Source organism: Aotus nancymaae, unplaced genomic scaffold (assembly GCF_030222135.1).
Source record: "Aotus nancymaae isolate 86718 unplaced genomic scaffold, 86718_ANA_hifiasm-v0.15.2.pri h1tg000016l, whole genome shotgun sequence".
Lineage (NCBI taxonomy): Eukaryota > Metazoa > Chordata > Mammalia > Primates > Aotidae > Aotus > Aotus nancymaae.
This window is the reverse complement of record NW_026988428.1, coordinates 81978829-81999159: the sequence shown is the minus strand read 5'-3', so window position 1 is coordinate 81999159 and position 20331 is coordinate 81978829. Positions and strand designations below refer to the sequence as shown.

The 20331-nt window shown below is 34.8% G+C and overlaps 1 protein-coding gene and 1 long non-coding RNA gene across 3 annotated transcripts in view; one reads left to right on the top strand and one right to left on the bottom strand.

Moving 5' to 3' along the window:
• The window catches only part of PLCZ1 (phospholipase C zeta 1), a 69970-nt gene that overhangs the window by 33532 nt on the left and 16107 nt on the right, over positions 1-20331 (top strand). The window contains exons 3-7 of the mRNA XM_021671975.2: positions 3164-3365; positions 9051-9195; positions 15873-16022; positions 19715-19799; positions 19902-19974. Coding sequence (XP_021527650.2) covers positions 3164-3365; positions 9051-9195; positions 15873-16022; positions 19715-19799; positions 19902-19974 — 655 coding nt within the window. The remainder of the gene's footprint in view (positions 1-3163; positions 3366-9050; positions 9196-15872; positions 16023-19714; positions 19800-19901; positions 19975-20331) is intronic.
• LOC135275440 (uncharacterized) overlaps positions 1-20331 on the bottom strand; it is a 54216-nt gene that overhangs the window by 32290 nt on the left and 1595 nt on the right. The window contains exons 2-3 of one of the 2 annotated variants that reach the window (XR_010343069.1): positions 18219-18337; positions 17346-17426 (exon numbers count right to left, since the gene is read on the bottom strand). This is a non-coding gene — a long non-coding RNA (uncharacterized LOC135275440). Of the gene's footprint in view, positions 1-17345; positions 17427-18218; positions 18338-20331 lie in introns of those variants that run through there. The other variant, XR_010343068.1, reaches the window with a different exon arrangement.

Here is a 20331-nt window from a genome sequence, read left to right as displayed (position 1 = left end):
AAATATAATTATCTACAACATTTCATAAATATACATATTGTTTGCTTTTTCTTCATTTTTGAACACTAAGTGATTTGGTGACTATTTAGACTAATGATCTGTCATAGATTTTGTGATCTTTGTTCCATCTTACAATGGGTAAAAACACTTCACAGTTTTTCATTTATGTTCATTTTGAAATAAAATAATAAACATGTAATACAATAAATATTCATATAATTGTACCAAAACATTATTAAAGCACAATGTTTAACCTTACAGAAATCAACTGATAGAATAGCTCAAAATATTCATCTAGCAATGGGAGTATGAAAGTTCAAGTTTTGCCTCTGAAAGTTGGCTCAGGCTACCAATGTTTAACACATGATAATGTAGGTTCTAACAAAACCAAATTTATTTCTGCATTGGATCATACATTCATAATTTATTCAAATATTTATCTGTAGTAACCAAGTATGGTTTTGGGGGCTGGAGCTATAGTGAAGAACAAGGCAATTAGGTCTTGAATTCCTGATGGGCTGGAGGAAAGCTCACAGTAAATAATGAAGCATGTAAAAGGATAATTAAAAGAGAGTGCTAAGTGATATGGAAACATAGAGCAGGGAAGGTGACAGAGAATAAATGACCTGGGAAGTTTAGTTCAGGTTGGGTGTTTAGGAGAATCCTCTCTGAGAGTGTGATATTTGAGCTGAGACTTAAATGGCAAGAACAGACAAGTTATGTGACAAAATGGGAGAAGTGTCTAAGGTCCAAGAAAGGGAAGCACTCGACCTGAGTTGAAGAAGTGAAGGAACAGGAGGACAGTGAGGTTAGAGCTTTGAGAATGAGTGGGAAATGAGTTTGGAGAGACTGGCAGAGATCAAACCATAGAATTTCTTGTAGGCCATAATTAAGATTTTGGCCTCATGACTCAGTGCCATGCAAAGATTTTGGAGGGTTTTCAGCATTGTAGTGGCGTGATTGAGTGCAGTGTTAGTGACGATTTGGTCTGAGCACCGTTAAACTTTTGCAGTTTTGCAGCAAGGTAAAGAGCTTGCCCCAGAATATTAAGTGAATGTAGTACATAGTACATATTTAGTATGTACATACTATATATCACTAAGCAGACCTGATGAGTTCAGCTGACTTTATTTTTTTTCAAAAATAGCAAGACTTTCTCTAAGGAAGTAGTGCATTGATTTATGTTCTGGCTCAAGCTCTTTATGTCATTGCCAACTGGAAACAACCAGTTTACAGATGAGCACTCTCAGTAGCACTGATCTAGAGAATATTACCAAAAAAATTACTTTGGCACTGTCAACTTCAGGTGGTAAATTAAAAGATACAAATGAGATATTGGGATGGTAGCAATGACACTTTGGAATTGTGTTTGCATTTTAACTGCAATATTACACAGTTCATCCACTTCCTCTTTTGAGCCTTCACCTGCCTCAAATACTCTCAAACACAGCCAAGACCGTGCATTTCATTTACATGATTATTGATCACTTTTGTGTCTTATTAAGGCCGATTTGAATTATGATCTCATAGTTCCAAATGCTACCAAGCTCCTCAGCCTCATCCCTCATTGGTATGTGACATGTACCAAATGAAGTTTTTAAAAATCCATGTGATTAATCCTCATTTCAAACTGGTAGTTTTTAAGGGGACAAAATGAGTTTATTTTCTATTCCATTACCGAAGATATTTATTTAATTATTAAATAGTTCAAAAGAGCTAAGCCAATTACTGCTAATTAAACAGGGAAAAATAATAAATGTATGCAAGTCATTACTGTTACAATATATGATTCATTTGCTCCATACACTTCTATCTTCCTACATTTACATGGATTTGAAATAGAGGGTTTGTATGCCTATAAAAATTTTATTTATTTTCTTCTAGTTTTTATTTTTTAAAACCAAAATAGTAATAGCATTTGGAATGCTGTCTTTTTCACTTTTATGATGTCATAAACATTTACTTACGTCACTATATTTTTATGATATATTATTCTTAATGGCTGCTTAGTATTGTATCATATTTTGGGCTTTAATTTATTTATTCTCTTGCACTTATGTTGCTTTTATAAATAATGCTAACGTGAGCATTCTTGTACATCACTGTCTGAGTCTCTGCTTCTAAAAGATAAACTCCTGGAAATAAAATTCTCTGCCAAAGATCACATTCTAATTAAGTGAATGCTCATGTCACCTTTTCTTTTTGGTCAAAATGAACTATCAATAGCAATAAGAACAACTAAAAATTATAGAGTTAATATATAAGGGTAGATCCTGTTATTACCCCCATTCCAGAGACAGGGAGAGCTTAGCTAACATGATCAAGGTCATATAACAAGTTAAATTGGATATGAGTCTGGGCTGTTTCCAGAGTGAGTCTTCTGCTTAAATTAATATTTTGGTACATATCATAGTGAGTAAAAAAGTTCAGAGATTAATTACTAAAGATGATCATATGCAAATGACCCAGCGATTCCATTCCTGGACTTGCACCATATAGAAATGTGTACATATTTGCACCAAAAGACATTCACTAGTTATTTTTGGCAGTACTATCTGCAATAGCCCCAAACAGGAAGTTATCTAAATGCCTATCAGTGATAAAATGAATAAATAAATTGTGGCATTCTCATACAATGAAATACCGTAAAGTAATGGGAATGAGCAAAGTATAACTACATGCAACTACGAGAATAAATCTTTGAAACATAATGTTGAGTAAAAGAAACCACATACAAAAAATACATATTGCCTGAGTCAATTAAAGCACAACGACCCAAGAAAACTAATCTGTGCTTTTAGAAGTCAAACCAGTGGCTATACATGGGTGTGGTGACTGGAAAGTTCTTTGACCTGTGTTCCAGTTATCCAGATGTGTAGCTTGTGGAAGCTCATTGATCTATAATATATGACTTTTCTTGTGTGTATTTTCAAAACTCAAAAAAATCAGATAAAATTAAAATATTCTTTACTTGAATGTTAGTATGGAAGAACTAAAGGTTTTACTACAATTTTTTTCTCAAACAAAAATAGTATTAATATTAATTCTAAAGAACTATTTTAGAAACATGCTCTACTACTAAGTTTACAAGTGAGATGTATATTTTTTATCTTGCTAATGATATTTTTACATTCTTTTAACTTATTTTGTTTTCTCTTTTTAGTTAGGAAAGCACACCAAATGTCATTTGAAGGTTTTACAAGATACATGAATTCATCTGAATGTCTACTATTTAAAAATGAATGTAGAAAAGTTTATCAAGATATGACTCATCCATTAAATGATTATTTTATTTCATCCTCACATAACACGTATTTGGTATCTGATCAATTAGTGGGACCAAGTGACCTTTGGGGATATGTAAGGTATTTATTTTTTTTATTATACTTTAAGTTCTGGGGTACATGTGCAGAATGTGCAGGTTTGTTACATAGGTATACACATGTTACACTCATCTGTGTATAAGCAGATAGATAATGACCAGGTAAAAAATGTTTTCAAGGACGAATGAATCATAGGGAGAAGATAAACTAAGGTAATGTGATAGAAAGTGACTGTGAGGGTGTTATTTAGGATAAAGTTGTCAGAAAAGTCAAGAGGTGAAATTAAATAGTTGTGGCATGAGTGATGATAGAGGAAGCCTTGGAAAGATCTAATAGAAAGGTCATGTTAAAGTAGAATAAGTGCATGGCTTGTTTAAATGAGAGAAAAATGGCAAATATGGATGGAGACAAGTCAATGTTGAATAAAGGGAGATGAGTTTGAGGAGGCAGGTAGAGTCAGTTTATGAGGGTCTTGTAGAACATGGAGAGGAGAATAGATTTTTATTCCAGCTGCACTGAGAAGGATTTTCTTTAAGATAGTGTCATAATTTGATTTACTCAGTAATATGGAGGAATGACTGATGAGGCCAGAGTGGAGGTAGAAGATGATTTGGGAAGATGGTGTAGCAGTGCAGGTGGTATAGATGATGGCTATAGATGAGGTGGCAGCTGAGATGATAAGTGGTTGAATTTGAGATACAGATGCTTCTCAACTTACGATGTGGTTACATCCCAATACTTGAAAATATCTTAAGTTGAAAATGCATTTAGTACATCTAACCTACCAAACATTATAACTTAACCAAGCCTACTTTAAATGTGCTCAGAACACTTACACTAGCTTACAGTGAGGCTAAATCATGGCCTGGCTCCAAAAGCACCCCCAGAAACTGGCAACACAGGACACCATAGAATCTTGGTTGCTTACCCTTGTCATCATGTGGCTGAGTGGGATCTGTACTCACTGCTGCTGCCCAACATCTTGCGACAGAGTATCTCATACAGAATATTGATAGCTTGGAAAATGACCAATATTCAAAAGTTGAAGTGTGATTCCCACTGAATGCGTAGTGTCTTTGTACCATCATAATGTTGAAAAATTATAAGTCAAACCATCATATGTTGGGGACCATGTAATTTTAGGAGGCAGAGCCAACATGACTTACCAGGTGATTTGAAGAGAGAAGTAAGGGTAAGAGAGGAATCAAGATTTTTATCCCAATAACCAGTGATGCTGTTGGATGAGATGTTGAAGCCCAAAAGAGAAGCCTGTTGTAGGGTGTGAGGTAACATTCAAGAATTCTGTGGTTTCCATGTTAAGTTCGAGATACCAATCGGTTACCAAATGGCTAGATCAGATAGTCAGTTGGGTATATATGTGTGTGGAATTCAGAAGTTATCAGATTGGAAAAACAGAATTGGAAGTTATCAACATATATGGGATATTCAAAACCAAATGATTAGATGGTATTACTTAAGGTACAACCATCAATAGAAAAGATATCTTATAATTCTAAAATATTACCAAACTTACAAATAAATATTGCTGATTCTCTAATTTCAAATCTAACTAAAGACAGAAATTCATGCATTTGGAAATGTATTCATTTAGAATTCTGTAAAGATAGCCCAATTTGTAGCTATAATTTCATTATAGGAGTTTCTGTTCATTTTTTGTTATTTTAATTTTTTAAGGAGAGAAAATATAAATATTAAAGCAGTTATATTTAGAAATATATATAATTACTTTTGAATTACAAGAAAATGGTTCACCCAACTGCAAATTTACATTTAAATTTAATTGTACTTTTCTCTGTTTCTGTTTCCACCTTTCGAAGGTACATGCTTAGAATGAAAGTCTTTCAAAATATTTTTCCTCATGACTAGTGGCATAATATAGTGTTTAAACATCAGTATTTAAGTTCTAGTGCTCATATTTCTTCCCTTTTCCTCATCTGTTAATTTTGTGACAGATAAAACCATTGTGTATCTCAGTTTCCTCATATTTACAAAAGGAAAAAGAATATTACTACTGTAGCATTCAATATTTTAATCTACAAAAAAGTCCTTAAATTTATTTTTATTACCAGTTAAAATTCAACTTCAAATAGAAAATAACATTATACAATCTAAATAAATTGCAATAAAAATTATAATATTTTATACCTTGATAGTTTATAGAAAGTATTTGAAGGAAATTTAGAGATAAATAGATGAAATAAAGTTAAGAGTGGAAATTTCATACCACAAAGTTCTGTACAAATTCTAGAATGCATGGAGAATATCACCTGTAAGTTTCCTAGCAGCCAAAGTCAAGACAGAAACAGGATTAGTTATAAGGTTTACAGTGATCATAATAAACAGTAGTGAATGAGAGAGAAATTTTCTCTGTTTGTTTCCAAAAAGGAGGCTCAAAGTGAAATAATGGAGTGTCCTCAACATCACCATCAGAGAAGATAAAACTTTCTCTTATATCCCTCACACATAAGTGGTTGGTATGACATTGTGCAATCACTTAAAACATTTTTGCAGGGGACCAAGCCATGTAGCCTGAAGATGCAATTTTATAAAGATTGGCTTGATCCATGGCTAAAATTAAAAACATCTAAAAAAGTAGCAAGAATCAATATTATTTATGAAAAGTTTTGGTTCACAATATAGTTCTTGGTGGTTTGTCCTCCCACCACCCAAGTAGAAAGCTCAAGATTGTTTTCTGGCAGCACTCCAGAGAACTCATACTCTACATTGATAAAATAGGCAAGACAATTTACCGTCATAATCAACTACCAGTCAGGAAAGCAAAATTCTTCCATGGAAATTAAGAAACTTTACAAATAAACATTGCTCTTCTCCATCTTAAAATCTAAATACATAAATAAATCCATAAGCCAAGAAATATCTTCATTTGCAATTTTACAAATACAGCCAAATTTAAAACTTCTGCCAAGGATTAGGTGACTACCTTATTTGTCCAGAGAATATCCATGGGCCAGACAAGATTTCTCTATGATTATTCTAGGTCCATTTCTCCAATACAAAGTTAGTTAGCAAAACTCTGAAATTTTACATTATAGTGCATTGCCACATGCCAAAATAAAGCACTGTGCACTTAAACAACAACAACAACAACAAAAACCAAAGCAAATTACCCAAGTGTGGTAGCATGTATCTGTAGTCCCAGATACCCGGGAGGCTGATGTGGGATGATGACTTATGCCTAGGACTTTGAGACTGCACTTTAGGCTGGTAACAGAAAAAGGCCCCACCTTACACACACACACACACACACACACACAAACACACACACACAACCCAAAAAAAACAACAAAAAACAGAGCAAAATTTAAAACCCCTAAACATCCCAAAAGAATTTACTAAGAATTTAATTTTCACAATCAAGCTATTGGGGAAACTTCTAAGATAGATGTGATTCACCAATTCCCTTCTTCTCTAATGTCTTACTTGTCAGGTTTCTTCCATCTTTTATCTCTATTATTCCCAAGAGTATGCAAGGTTTTTTTTTTCTCTCTCTCTCTGCTATATTTTAGGCAGTCCTGAAAGCAGTACGTTGACTTAGTGTCATAATTGTTTTATCTGTTTTCAGCTATGCTCCTACCTAAGTACTTCTTGGGTCATCTCCCTAGAAAGGGACTAAATATGATCTCCAAAGAAGAACTAAATCTAAAAGGTTCATTTTCTCATATGACCCATTTGGTGCTCTGTGCTTCTGTTTGGAAAAACTACTGATTTTATATAAGTACTTGGTGCTGGGACTACACTTTCTTCTCCAGGTTATCATGACTTATGGCAGGGTTTCTCAAACTTTTCACTTTATGAGTCAGATAATTCTTTGTTGTCTAGGGCTGTCCGGTGCCTTGCAGAATGTTTAGCATCATTGTGACCATTACCTGCCAGATGCCAGTTACAACCCTCCCCCATCTCCAGTTGTAGCAGCTGACAATGTCTCCAGACATTGCCAAATCCCTCTAGTGAGGCAAACTCGTCCCAGTGAAAAACCAGTAGCCTGTAGACAGTAGGGTAATTTAATATACTTATTGGAAAACATGTGTCAGCTTGGTTTTCTATGGGAAAATATCTCTATGTATGGCAAGGAAGCTTTTTTAACCTCTTTCCTAATATGTGAACATTGATTCTAAGATCCTAGAGTTTCTCAGCTCTCTTTTGATTCAGTCTTGTCTCTTCCAAGATTGCATTTTAGAAGATCACATTTTTCTGCCTTCCACTTTTTTTCTTCCATCTCTGCAGTTCCCATTTTTTTCTCATATAAACACAATAAATATTTACCGACAGTCAGTTTGTCAAACATGTTTTATGAGACTGAAATTCAGTCACTGCTCTTGTAGAACCAACACTCACCATTGCCTCATGCTAGTGTTGCTGATCCTCGGTCTGTGGTTGGCACATATTAGCTCCATGTCCGGCCAGGTTCATAGATAATAGGAACAACTATACAACTATGTGTGTGTGTCTGTGAAATAATTTAAAGAATTATCTTATTGCTATATCTATGTTTGCAGGAATCAATCAATAAATCAATAAATTTGAGTGAACTCTTGGGTCTTGGTAGTTTGGGGCAAATGACCTATTTCATGATGGCATACAGTGGCCTGCTCTGGGCTGGGTATGAAGATTCTGAGACATCCCTGTTTGCTTATATTCATTATTAAAAGTCAGTGAAAAATCTGAATGCAATCAGCTTCAACTGACACAGAGTAAATAAAAGCATATGTGTTAATAAAACATCCTGTCACCGCTGTCTTGTATTATGAACACTGAGAATTAATTTTAACCCAGTGAGTACAACTGATTTAATGAACCTAAGAGAATTTATGTCTAAATCAAGAAACTGATCTTTATTTTTTAGGTAGAAAAATCAGACCCAGTTTTAGACATCAATAGAAGTAGCAATATATTTTCCTCAGTTTTGATAAAGCTGTGAACTTGTATTCTGAGGCAGTCAGTTCAAATTTTTCTCCCAGTGAAATTATGAGTCAAACAGACATAGATTAGCTGATGTCCAGGATTCCTTTGCATAAACTTTAATTTTCTCTAGTACTTACTTGTATTAAAATTAGAGATGGCCTTATGTAAAACGGTTAGAGAGATAAGGATTATTAACTGATCCATTAGGCCCTCTAGTTTCCATTCCCTCTAGCCAACATTGTTTCCAGGGGACAAGTATCGTCACGATTTATCTTTTCTTTATCCTTCCCTTCCTACCATACACTCCATTCCCCAAAGCCTGACATGAGAAAAGAATTAGATAAGATTTTATTAATATATTTTACTATACTGAGAGGACTTTGAACTTTATGGCTTTTCAATAGTATTGCCTTGAACAGTAAATGCCACTATAAGCAAAATTGTCTGGGTTGGGAGTAGAGATTATTTCAGAGCTACAGCTATGGAGCAGGTATCTTCATTGCTTACTGAAAACCAAGCCTTGGATGGAGAGCACACAAGAGTAAAACATTTCCCTAGAAAGGAAGACACAGTAATGTACTACACAGACAGCTTTTGTCTTCCTTTTTAATGCAAATTTCCAGATACTCAAAACTTGTCCTAAAGACAAGTTTTTATAGAATGTTATGGACTCATTTATGCATTTATTATAAAATCACAAACAGTCTTTGGAATATTTTAAGACTTTGGTATGTATTTTTAATGGTCCAGGAGTAACATTTTATTTTGCTTAAATTTTGCTAGTGCCCTTGTTAAAGGATGCCGTTGTTTGGAGATTGACTGCTGGGATGGAGCACAGAATGAACCTGTTGTATATCACGGCTACACCCTCACCAGCAAACTTCTGTTTAAAACTGTTATCCAAGCAATACACAAATATGCATTCATGGTACGTATACATCTTTGTTCAACTGTAGTTATTTAAACAGAAGCAATTCTAATTTATTTCTTTCAAAATCCTATAATGCGTAGCCTTACTTTAGATCAACGATTTCAAATTGTGGGTTACGATCCATTAGTAGGCAGTGAAATCCATGTTGTATATAGTTAAAGGTAGATTTATCAAAGTTAGTTTCAGCTAGTAAGGTACATAGTGTTTCATGGAAATTTTTGTTTACGTGTGTGTGTGTGTGTGTGTGTGTGTGTATTGTTTCACAATGTAAAATATATTTATTATTGTGGATGATGGCCAGGAAAGTTTGAGAAATACTGGTCTAGGTAATAGTAAATATTTTACAAATATTCAACTATCTTACTTTCAAGACAAAATAAAATGTGTCAACAATGCATCATTTCAATTGTTGACATTTTAATGACTATAATGACAGCTATATATATAGCAAGAAATGTTCAGAAGTTTACTTTTGATTAAAAAAATTTTAATTTATTACAGATTCAAAGATATAGTTATTCCCAGAATTTAAGCTCAGTATATGAATCCTACTCTATAAATTGAGCAGGTTTTTGCAATCCCTCAGTGTTAAGGAGTTCTGAACATTTGGTTTCATTTATAAATGTGACTAATTTTGTACCTTCAGACATTTTAAGTTGTTTTTGTAAACTTAACACATTTGATTTCTTAAGCCCTTCAATTACAGTACAATTTTAGTACCATCAAAATGACTAAACAAATTCTTACTACATTACTAAAACTATGTAGTGTGTACCTAATACATTAAATTTACAAATGTGATTAACTTCTCCTATGTCAATACATTACATAATCTGTCAGCATAAACTTAAAATCACAAATTTATATAAATTTACTATGTATTAAAATAGCGTGCAAAATAAATATTCCAAAGATACAAATATTATATATGAACAATTTTTATCTTAATATAAAAACATTAAGAAAATGGCACTGATTCTCCTAAACATGTAATTTCTGATGATTTCTAAATTCATATACCTCTACTCTCATCTCTTTCTTGAACTCACACCAATGTACACAACTGCCTATTTGTCATTTCCACTTGGATAATGAATAGGCATATTTAACTTAACATGTTTAAAATTGAGCTCCCTGATATCTCTCTAGTCCTGCTCTTGCCATGGTCTTCCCCATCTCATTAATGGTAACTTCCATATGCTTCAGCCAAAATCTTTTTTGCCAGCCGTAACCTTCTTCTCCTTCTCTCAAGCCCCTCATTCAATTTTTTAGCAAATCATCTTGGCTTTACTTTTAAAATGTATCCTGAATTTAACTCCCTTTTCTCATTCTTACTGTCACTTCCCAGTCAACCAACATCATCTCTCACCTAAATGATCCCAATACCCTCTTCTCTGGTATTCTTGCTTCTTTCCTTACTCCCCTGCAGTCTCATCTCAAAATATCAGCCAGAGTGACATTTTGGTAAGTCAGGATATGTTATTGCCCTTCTCAAAGCCTTCGGCCTCACTCAAAAATAAAAGCTAAAATTTGTACAATGACTCAAAAGGCCCTGAGTGGTCAGTTTTTCATTACTGGTTTGAACTCTCCTGCTACTCCGTCCCTGTTGACTTGGCCTTTCTGGCCTCCTTAGTCTTTTTCAGATACATCTCAAGGCCTTTGTACTTGCTATTTCCCCTTTATATGGAATACTCTTCCCAAATATTTGCATGGTTAACTCCCTCACCGAATTCAGAGTGGAAAAATAAGTTTTAAAAAGTGGAGACAGTCTTAAAATTCAAAGGCCTTGCAAAGATGAAAAGCCTGCAGTTTCTAAGATTCCAAAAAGCAAGAAATGGGAAACTAGTTAAGAAAAAGAGACAAAAGGGAATGCTTTCTATCCTTCCAATAGGAAGAAAAGAAAAATTATTTTTATTTGCAAATGACATAATCCTGTCTGTAGAAAAGCCCAAAGATGCCACACAAAAAACCTCGTTAGAACTAAATGAATTCAGTAAAGTTGCAGGACACAAAATCAACATATTTAAATCAGTAGTATTTTTATACACAAATAATGACCTAATTGAAAGAAATTAAGAAAATAATCTCATTTATAATAGTGTAAAAATAACATATCTAGGAATAAATTTAATGAAGAAGGTGAAAGATCTGTACACTAAAAACTATAAAACATGGATGAAAGAAATTGGAGACACAAATAAATGGAAAGATATCCTATGTTCCTAAATCAGAAGATATAAAACAATATTGTTAAAATGTTCATACTATCTAAAGCAATATACAGGGTTTTTTCCCCCCTTAGGGTGTGGCATTGCTATGTTGTCCAGGCTGGTGTCAGAGTCCCGGCCTCAGAAGATCCTCTCACCTTGGCCTTCCAAAGGGCTGGGATTACAGGTGTGAGTAACTATGCCAGGCTACAATATACAGATTTAATGCAATCCCTATCAAAATTCTGATGGCGTTATTCATAGAAATAGAAAAAAATTCCTAAAGTTTGTAAAGAACTATAAAAGACTTCAAATAGCCAAAACAATTCTGAGAAATAAAAACAAAGTTGGAGGCATCACATTTTCTGATTTAAAATTGTATTACAAAGCTATAGTAATCAATACAGCATGGTCCTGGGCAGAAAAACAGACATAAAGACCAGTGGAACAGAATAGAGAGCCTAGAGATCAACCTAAACATATATGGTCAACTAATTTTTGTCAAGGAGACCAAGAAGACATAATGAAAAAGGACAGTATCTTCAATAAATGGTACTAAGAAAACTGGATTTCAACATGCTAAAGAATGAAATTAGATCCATATCTTACACCATATACAACAAATCAAGTTAAAATGGATTTTAAAAAAAGTCTACATATGAGATTAGAAACTATGAAAATCCTAGAAGGGAGCATAGGGGAAAAGCTCCTAGACACTGATTTTGGCAATGATTTTTTTTTGACATTTCATCAAAGGCTCAGATCACAAAAGCAAAAATAAATAACTAGGACTACATCAAACTAACAAGCTTTTGCACAGCAAAGAAAACAATCAACAAAATGAAAGGGCAGCCTATGGATTAGAAAAAAATATTTGCAAACCAGGTATCTGATAAGCAATTAATATCCAAAATTTAAAGAACTCATATAACTCATTAGTGGGAAAAAAAAAACAACTCAATTAAAAAATGAACAAAAAATCTGAATAGACATTTCTCCAAAGAAGACATAAAAATGGCCAACAGGCATATGAAAAGGTTCTTGACATTATTAGTCACCAGGGAAATCCAAATCAAAATGACCATGAGATACCACCCCACAGTCTTACTATGTTAGAAGGTCTCATCAAAAAGTCAAAAGATAACAAATGTTGGCGAGGGTGTGGAGAAAAGGGAACTATGTACACTGTTGGTGGAAATGTAGATTGGCACCACCAATGGGAAAACAGCATGAAGGTTGCTAAAGAAATTTAAAAAAATAGATCTACCATATAACGCAGTAATCCCTCTTCTGGGTATATACGCAAAGGGAATTAAATCACCGTCTCATAAAGATATTTGTGCTGCATTGTTCATTGTAGAATTATTCACAATAGCCATGATATGGAAACAACCTAAGTGTTCATTGACAGACAAATGGAGAAAGAAAATGGATATATACAATGGAATATGATTCAGTCTTTAAAAAGAATGAGATCTTTCCATTTACCACAACATGGGTGAGGAGATTATGCTAAGTGAAACAAGCCAGACACAGAAATAAATAATGGCTGATCTCACTTGTATGTGGAATTAAAAAAAAATCTAAAATATACAGAGATAAAGAACAAAACAGTGGTTGACAGGAATGAGATATGGGGAGGGGGAAGAAAATGGAGACAAGTAGGTCAGAGGCTACAAAGTACCACATATGTAGGATGAAAAAGTTTAGATATCTAATGTACCAAATGAGGATTATGGGTAATAAAATTGTACTGTTTATATTATTCATGCTGAATGAGTAAATTTTAGGTGCTCTTGCCATAGAAATTTAAAAAAGGGTAACTGCGAGATGATGGATAGATGGATATGTTAATTTGATTCACTATAATAACCTTTTTAGTATCTATATGTATCCCACAACATCATGTTGTATACCTTAAGTATACACAATAAAATTTATTTAAAACACCCAAAAGAGCAAAAAGTGAGATTTTAAACAAAGTTTTGAGCAATGAAAACTCAATGAGACTTCCCAGCTGAACAAGATGACTCAGTTTTGCAGCATAGATCAGATTATAGTTTAGATTTCCTACACAAGGTAATCACTATTGATTTGGAAAAAGAGGACATGAAATTAAATACACGATAACTATGACTAGGAAAAAACCTTGAGTCTAGTTGCATGAGTTTACACACACAAATATATAAGACATCTAAGTTTTGAGGGACTTGTATTGCCAAAAAAAAAAAAAAAAAAAAACCCCACAAGTATGACCTTAGGTGAGCCTTAAAACAGCCTTTGGTAAGGAAATGGGCTGCAAACATTGCTTGGCTTTCAAGAGAGCAAACTCCTCAACATCCACTTTCAATGTGGCCAACGAAGATAAAAGAAAGAGAATCTTCCCAGAGGATGGAGCCAAGAAGATCGACAAATGACATTAGTGTTTTCAGGGCCGCATGGAAGAATTCACCTTATAGGCCATCACTTTGCCCAGTCTCAGAATTACTAACTATATTTGGATTATACTATTCTGTTGGGGTCAGAGTGAGTCAGTAGACTCACTCTAATTGAGAAGGTCATTGTGTAGGTCGAATAAGGGCTTCCAAAAATAGTAAAGTTTAATTCCTGGAGCTTGTGTTGTTTTATTTGGAAGAAGTGTCTTTGTAGATGTAATGAAGTTAAACACTTCCAGATGTGGAGATTATTCTGGATTATCTGAGTGGGCTCTACACACCATCATATGCACTTTTATAAGAAGGAAGTAGAGAGAGATTTGATACACCAAAGGAGGAGGCAATGGGAAGACAGGGACAGAGAGAGATGTGGCCACAGGTGGAGGAATGTGGGCAGCCACCCAAACCTGGAAGAGGCAAGGAGGATTCTTCCCCAGTGCCTCCCAAGGGAGTGCAGCCTTGCCAACACCTTGATTTTAGACCAATGAAACTGACTTCAAACTTCTGGTGACTAGATTGTGAGAGAATAAATGTTGTTTTGAACCACCAAGGTTTGTAGTAATTTTTATCACAGTAGTCACAAAGCAATATACTCATACATTAAAAAGACATAGTAATTATCTATTCTGTTCTGAGTGCTGTGAAATGCAGCAAGACTTGTGATTCCCTGGCTTTTTCACAAATTGGTAAATTTATGCCCTGATAAGTATATATGAAATCAAAACAAAGAAAAAATCTTAAATAAGATCCAATGATGTTTTGATTTTATGGCAAGTTTTGAAGTTATAGCAGTGAGAAAGGGCAGAAGCTTCACTTAATAAAACTCCTTTGCTATTAAAAACTGGAAATATCTTTATCTTTATCATTTGTAATTTTAAAACATTGAGTTTTGATTACAAAACTTAAAACTGAAAAAGCAGAATATTAACATTTTCCCCAACTCATGAGTGTTAATAATGTTTTTGTCTCACATTTAAAATCTCTAAATATTTGTATATTAACAAATAAAAATGTAGCATGTTACTTTTTGATAACTTGCTTTTCTTCATAAATCCATAGATAACTTTCTATAGCAGTATAGCTAGCTCTGCCTTCTTTTTTTTTGAGACAGAACCTCACTCTGTTGCCCAGGTTGGAGTGCAATGATGTTGCACTCACTGCAACTCTCAGCTCACTGCAACCTCCACCTTCTGGATTCAAACAATTCTCTTGCCTCACCCTCCCAAGTGGCTGGGATTACAGGTGCCCACCACCATGCCTAGCTAATTTTTTTTTTTTTTTTTTTTTGCATTTTTAGTAGAGATGGGGTTCTGCCATGTTGGCCAGCCTGGTCTTGAACTCCTGACCTCACGTGATCCATGTGCCTTGGCCAAAGTGCTGGATTATAGGTGTGAACCACCGCATTGGGCCACCTGTCTTCTTCTTAATTGGTCTATTATCATTCCTTTATATGAATATGGTGTAATTTATTATTATTATTATTATTTTTGAGATGGAGTGTCTCTCTGTCACCCAGGCTGGAGTGCAATGGCACGATCTCCGCTCATTGCAACCTCTGCCTCCTGGATTTAAGTGATTATCCTGCCTCAGCCTCCTTAGTAGCTGGGATTACAGGCACATGCCACCACACCTGGCTAATTTTTGTATTTTTAGTAGAGATGGGGTTTCACCATGTTGGACAGGCTGTTCTTGAATTCCTGAACCCGACTTAACCTCCCAAGTGCTGGGATTACAGGTGTAAGCCACTGAGCCTGGCCAGTATAATTTATTTAAACAAGTACTCACTGATGGGTGCTTCAGTTGTTCCTATTCTTTTGATATAAATAGTAATAAATTTTTCTTTTTATACAGATTTAATGGTCTCTGTTTTGCCAAACTCAAGAGTACTTTCAATTTAAAGAATACTTACTTATTTTGCAAAGGTACTAAACATTAGAAGTAAGTTAAAAAAAAATACAGTAAACACATATTAATTACGTTACAGTTATTTAGAAGTTTTGATGAATAACCACAGTAATGGTTACTTTTTTAGACATCTGACTACCCAGTGGTGCTCTCTTTAGAAAATCACTGCTCTCCTGCCCAACAAGAAGTAATGGCAGACAATTTGCAGACTACTTTTGGAGAGTCCTTGCTTTCTGATATGCTTGATGATTTTCCTGATACTCTACCATCACCAGAGGTAACATTTTTTTTTCTGAGAAATTCATGTTAAGAAAAAAACTCCATGAAAACATGTCACTGTTATGTTGCCCCTTGAAACTGGGCTAGAGACCAATGAAAATGCTTATTTTTGATCACTCATAGAGGTTTATCTTGGCAATGTTGCCTAGGGAATGTTCTCATGAACATTTAGGTGAATATACTTCGATAAAGAGAATGTATCTTTATGTGAAATCCACATTTTGATTGTGTCTCCTACCTCATGGGTCCCCAATTTCAAAGCAATCAGTATTAGGGACCAGAAATTTAGTGTTTTATAGGCAAAAGTCTCAGAAAGAGGCAAAAGTTCTAGACTGTAAATAGAGCCAGTACCCAATATCTCAATAGCTGGGTAGCAGGTTCCCCTTTAAAAAATGTACTGTTTTCAATTTCACTGTCTTTATGACCCCTTCCATCTTAATTTGAGCATATTGAAGTATTTGCTTTGAAAAATCACATCCATATCTACTATCAGGACTTCACTTCTCTCTCTGGCTCTCTCTTTATTACTCCCTCTCACAGCCCAAATTTCCGTTTTCTTGTCTCCTTGCAACCTATTCAATCCCTCTTCCTCTTCTAACTGCTTCACAGGAAAGTTCCCATTACATTCATCAAAGATTTTCTTAATGATAAATTCTAATGAACTTATTTTAGTCTTCATCTGGTTGTTCTCTCATTAACATTCAATACTGTGGACCTCCACTTCCTTTCCCTGAAACACTTTCTGTTGTAACATCACATTCTTTTCTTTTTGAGATGGAGTTTCACTCTTGTTGCCCAGGCTGGAGTGCAATGGCGCCATAATCGGCTCACTGAAACCTCTGTCTCCCGGGTTCAAGCAATTCTTCTGCCTCAGACTCCCGAGTAGCTGGGACTACAGGCATGCACCACCACACCCTGCTAACTTTGTATTTTTAGTAGAGACGGGGTTTCTTCATGTTGGTCAGGTTGGTCTCGAACTCTCAACCCCAGGTGATCTGCCTGCCTTGGCCTCCCAAAGTGCTGGGATTACAGGTGTGAGCCATCGCACCCAGCCTGTAACATCACATTCTTTAGCCTTCCCTCGCCCCTCTTTGACTACTCCTGTTTAGTTTTCCTTGCTGGGCCTTTCTTTTTACTTCCAATTTTATCAGATAATAAATAAATTTTTTTTGATGATAGTATTGTCTAACAACCAATAGTTTAATTTTGACATGTCTTCGTCTTTGGTAGACACAGCAATATTTTTGTAATATTTGAATATTTCCCTCTGTGTTTTTCTTATTTATTTTTCGTCAACCTAAAATAATCAAAAGGCTCAGGATTCAGTTAGAAGAATTTATTCAAGTGTAAAGTGTGAGGGTAGCTTTCTGAGACACACAGCAAAGAATGGTGGTCATTGCTCCTGGTGTGAGAAAAAGTGAAAATTGTTTTATGTAGGCAAAAACAGATGTGCTGAAGAGAATTACAATATTTTCCATACAATGGCTAACATACAGATTTAAGATTTGATTGGCTACTGTTGATTACACTCTAAGGGGTTTGCTTAACATTTTATTGTAAAGAAGTAATTACAAGGTTCTCTATCTCTAAGATAATTTTGTCTAGGTTTGAATGAAGAATAGGGAGTCTGGTCAACGTATAACATCTCAACACAAAGGTCAGGAAGCAATAGTCAGGCACCAGATAAGAAAAACAGCTGTATTACATGACTGAGTTTCCAGGGCTGAACTTTTCCCTTTGGCATAATAAATTTGGAAGATCCTCAAATTTTACGTCTTTTAACATTTTATTTAAATCAGTGAAAAATTTTAAAGTGAAAGTGTTGTGACACTAGTGACAAGAAATATAGGGCTCACGATAGAACTGAGACAGAAAAAAGTGAATTGTGTAATAATTGGAAAGACCATTGTTCTTTTGCCTCATAAAAATGCCCACATGTGTTCAATTGTGGCAGAAAAGAAATAGTAAAGACTTTTGTAAAGTGCTGGAAACATATTATCAAAGATTAAACCCGAGCCATAGTCCAGTTCTGGAAATTATAATAATTTTTAGCTTTCTTGGAAGAGAATCCTGCTTCCTATTATATGTGAATCTATTTTTCTAGCACTCCAGTACATAGCTTTCATTCAAATTTTAGCTTCCATACTAAAGCAAGGATGTGCTTTTCAATGAGTAAATGAAGAATTAAAATTACCCTGTAATCCCAGCTACTCGGGCGGCTGAGGCAGGAGAACTGCTTCAATGAGGGAGGTGGAGGTTGCAATGATCCGAGATCTTGTCACTGCACTTCATCCCGGGTGACAGAGTGAGACTCTGTTTCAAAAAAAAAAAAAAGTTACTTTATCCTACAATATTCTGTCCTGTGTGTAAAAGAATAGCCTAGAAACTTGTTAAGGAGGCCCAATTCCAGCCCCACAATTCAAGAATCTAATTCTCTAATTTTGAAATAGATCCTAGGAATTTGTCCCTTTTCCAAGGACTTCTGATAATATTCTTGATGCATAGGATTGCAGAGTGTACTTTGGTAAACTCTGCAGTACAGAGTATTCTAAGGGTCGTTTAAAAGAGAGAAGACCCAAGATGATGGAATAATTTGAATGGATACCTGAGGATGACAAAAGGGAAAGGACAATCAATGCTCTTTGGAGAAAAACACTTTATAATCCAGATTTCCGCATTGTATATAAGAGAGCTGGCGCTTAAATGTACTTGCTAAATTTAGGAAATTTTCGTAAGGGCAGGAATAACCAAGTGAAAGAATGGAACCAGAGCCTTCGAATTTAGAACAAGTGACACTGATGGTAAATTTTTCTATGCTTCAAGATTTGATGGACAGAAAATATTAAGTTAATGATGCTTATATGTAATACAGAAGAAATTTGAAGAGTCTTTATTACAAATCTTTAATTTAGTATATACTAGATGCCAGACACTTAGGATAGACATTTTAATATACCTGATTTCACTTAATACTTTTTAATGTTGGATAAGAAAATGATGAGCTGAAGTATTTACTACCAGAAGTTGTAACATTTTAATTGCAATATTATGGTATATATATATATATATATATATATACTTTTCACATATTTCAAATTTTTGGAATAGTACCAACTTGTGAACTATAAAAGAAATGGCGAGCCGGGCGCGGTGGCTCACGCCTGTAATCCCAGCACTTTGGGAAGCTGAGGCAGGTGGATCACGAGGTCAAGAGATCGAGACCATCCTGGTCAACATGGTGAAACCCCGTCTCTACTAAAGATACAAAAAATTAGCTGGGCATGGTGGTGCGTGCCTGTAATCCCAGCTACTCAGGAGGCTGAGGCAGGAGTATTGCCTGAACCCAGGAGGCGGAGGTTGCGATGAGCCGAGATCGCGCCATTGCACTCCAGCCTGGGTAACGAGCGAAACTCCGTCTCAAAAAAAAAAAAAAAAAAAAAAAAAAGGAAATGGCATATGGTAAGTCTCAATCATAACAAGCTTATTTTTTGGTGAATTATAATCAATAACATTATACCACTGTATTCATTCCTGTACTGAGGTATGAATAGGAGTAAGGGAAAAAATAGAGTTCTTACATATCTTATTACTGTAGGCTAATTGAAAATATAGTGAAACACTTTTCAATGACTGTTACAATGCAAATTTACTTGTAAATGTGTAATTGTATCTCTCAAATTGTTTCCTTAGGCACTAAAATTCAAAGTTTTAGTTAAAAATAAGAAAATAGGAACCTTGAAGGAAACCCGTGAAAGAAAAGGTTCTGATAAGCGTGGTAAGGTGGAAGAATGGGAAGAAGAAATGGCAGATCTAGAGGAGGAAGAGGAGGAGGAGGAGGATAAATTCAAAGAATCAGAAATATTCGAATCTGTTTTAGGAGACAATCAAGACAAGGAAACAGGGGTAAAAAAGTTATCTGGAGTAATGCTTTTCAAGAAAAAGAAGGTGAGGTGTGCTTTGTGAAAATCTTACAAGTGATTAAAAAGGTTTCTAATTTTATTCTTGGTGGAGAATTTTTTAAAATTCTGGAAAAAAGTCTTTTTCTTTCTTATAAAAACTCTAGTCAAACATTTACAATTTACTTTGAAAATATTGATGGTGGAAGAGAAATTTTTTAAATTGCCTCTTTTTTTTATGTTAGCTGCTTAAAATTTTTTTTTTTTTTTTCTCTAGGCTGGGCACAGTGGTTCATGCCTGTAATCCTAGCACTTTGGGAAGCTGAGGTGGGCAAATCACATGAGGTCAGGAGTTAGAGACTAGCCTGGCCAACATGGTGTGAAACCCTGTCTCTAACAAAAATACAAAAA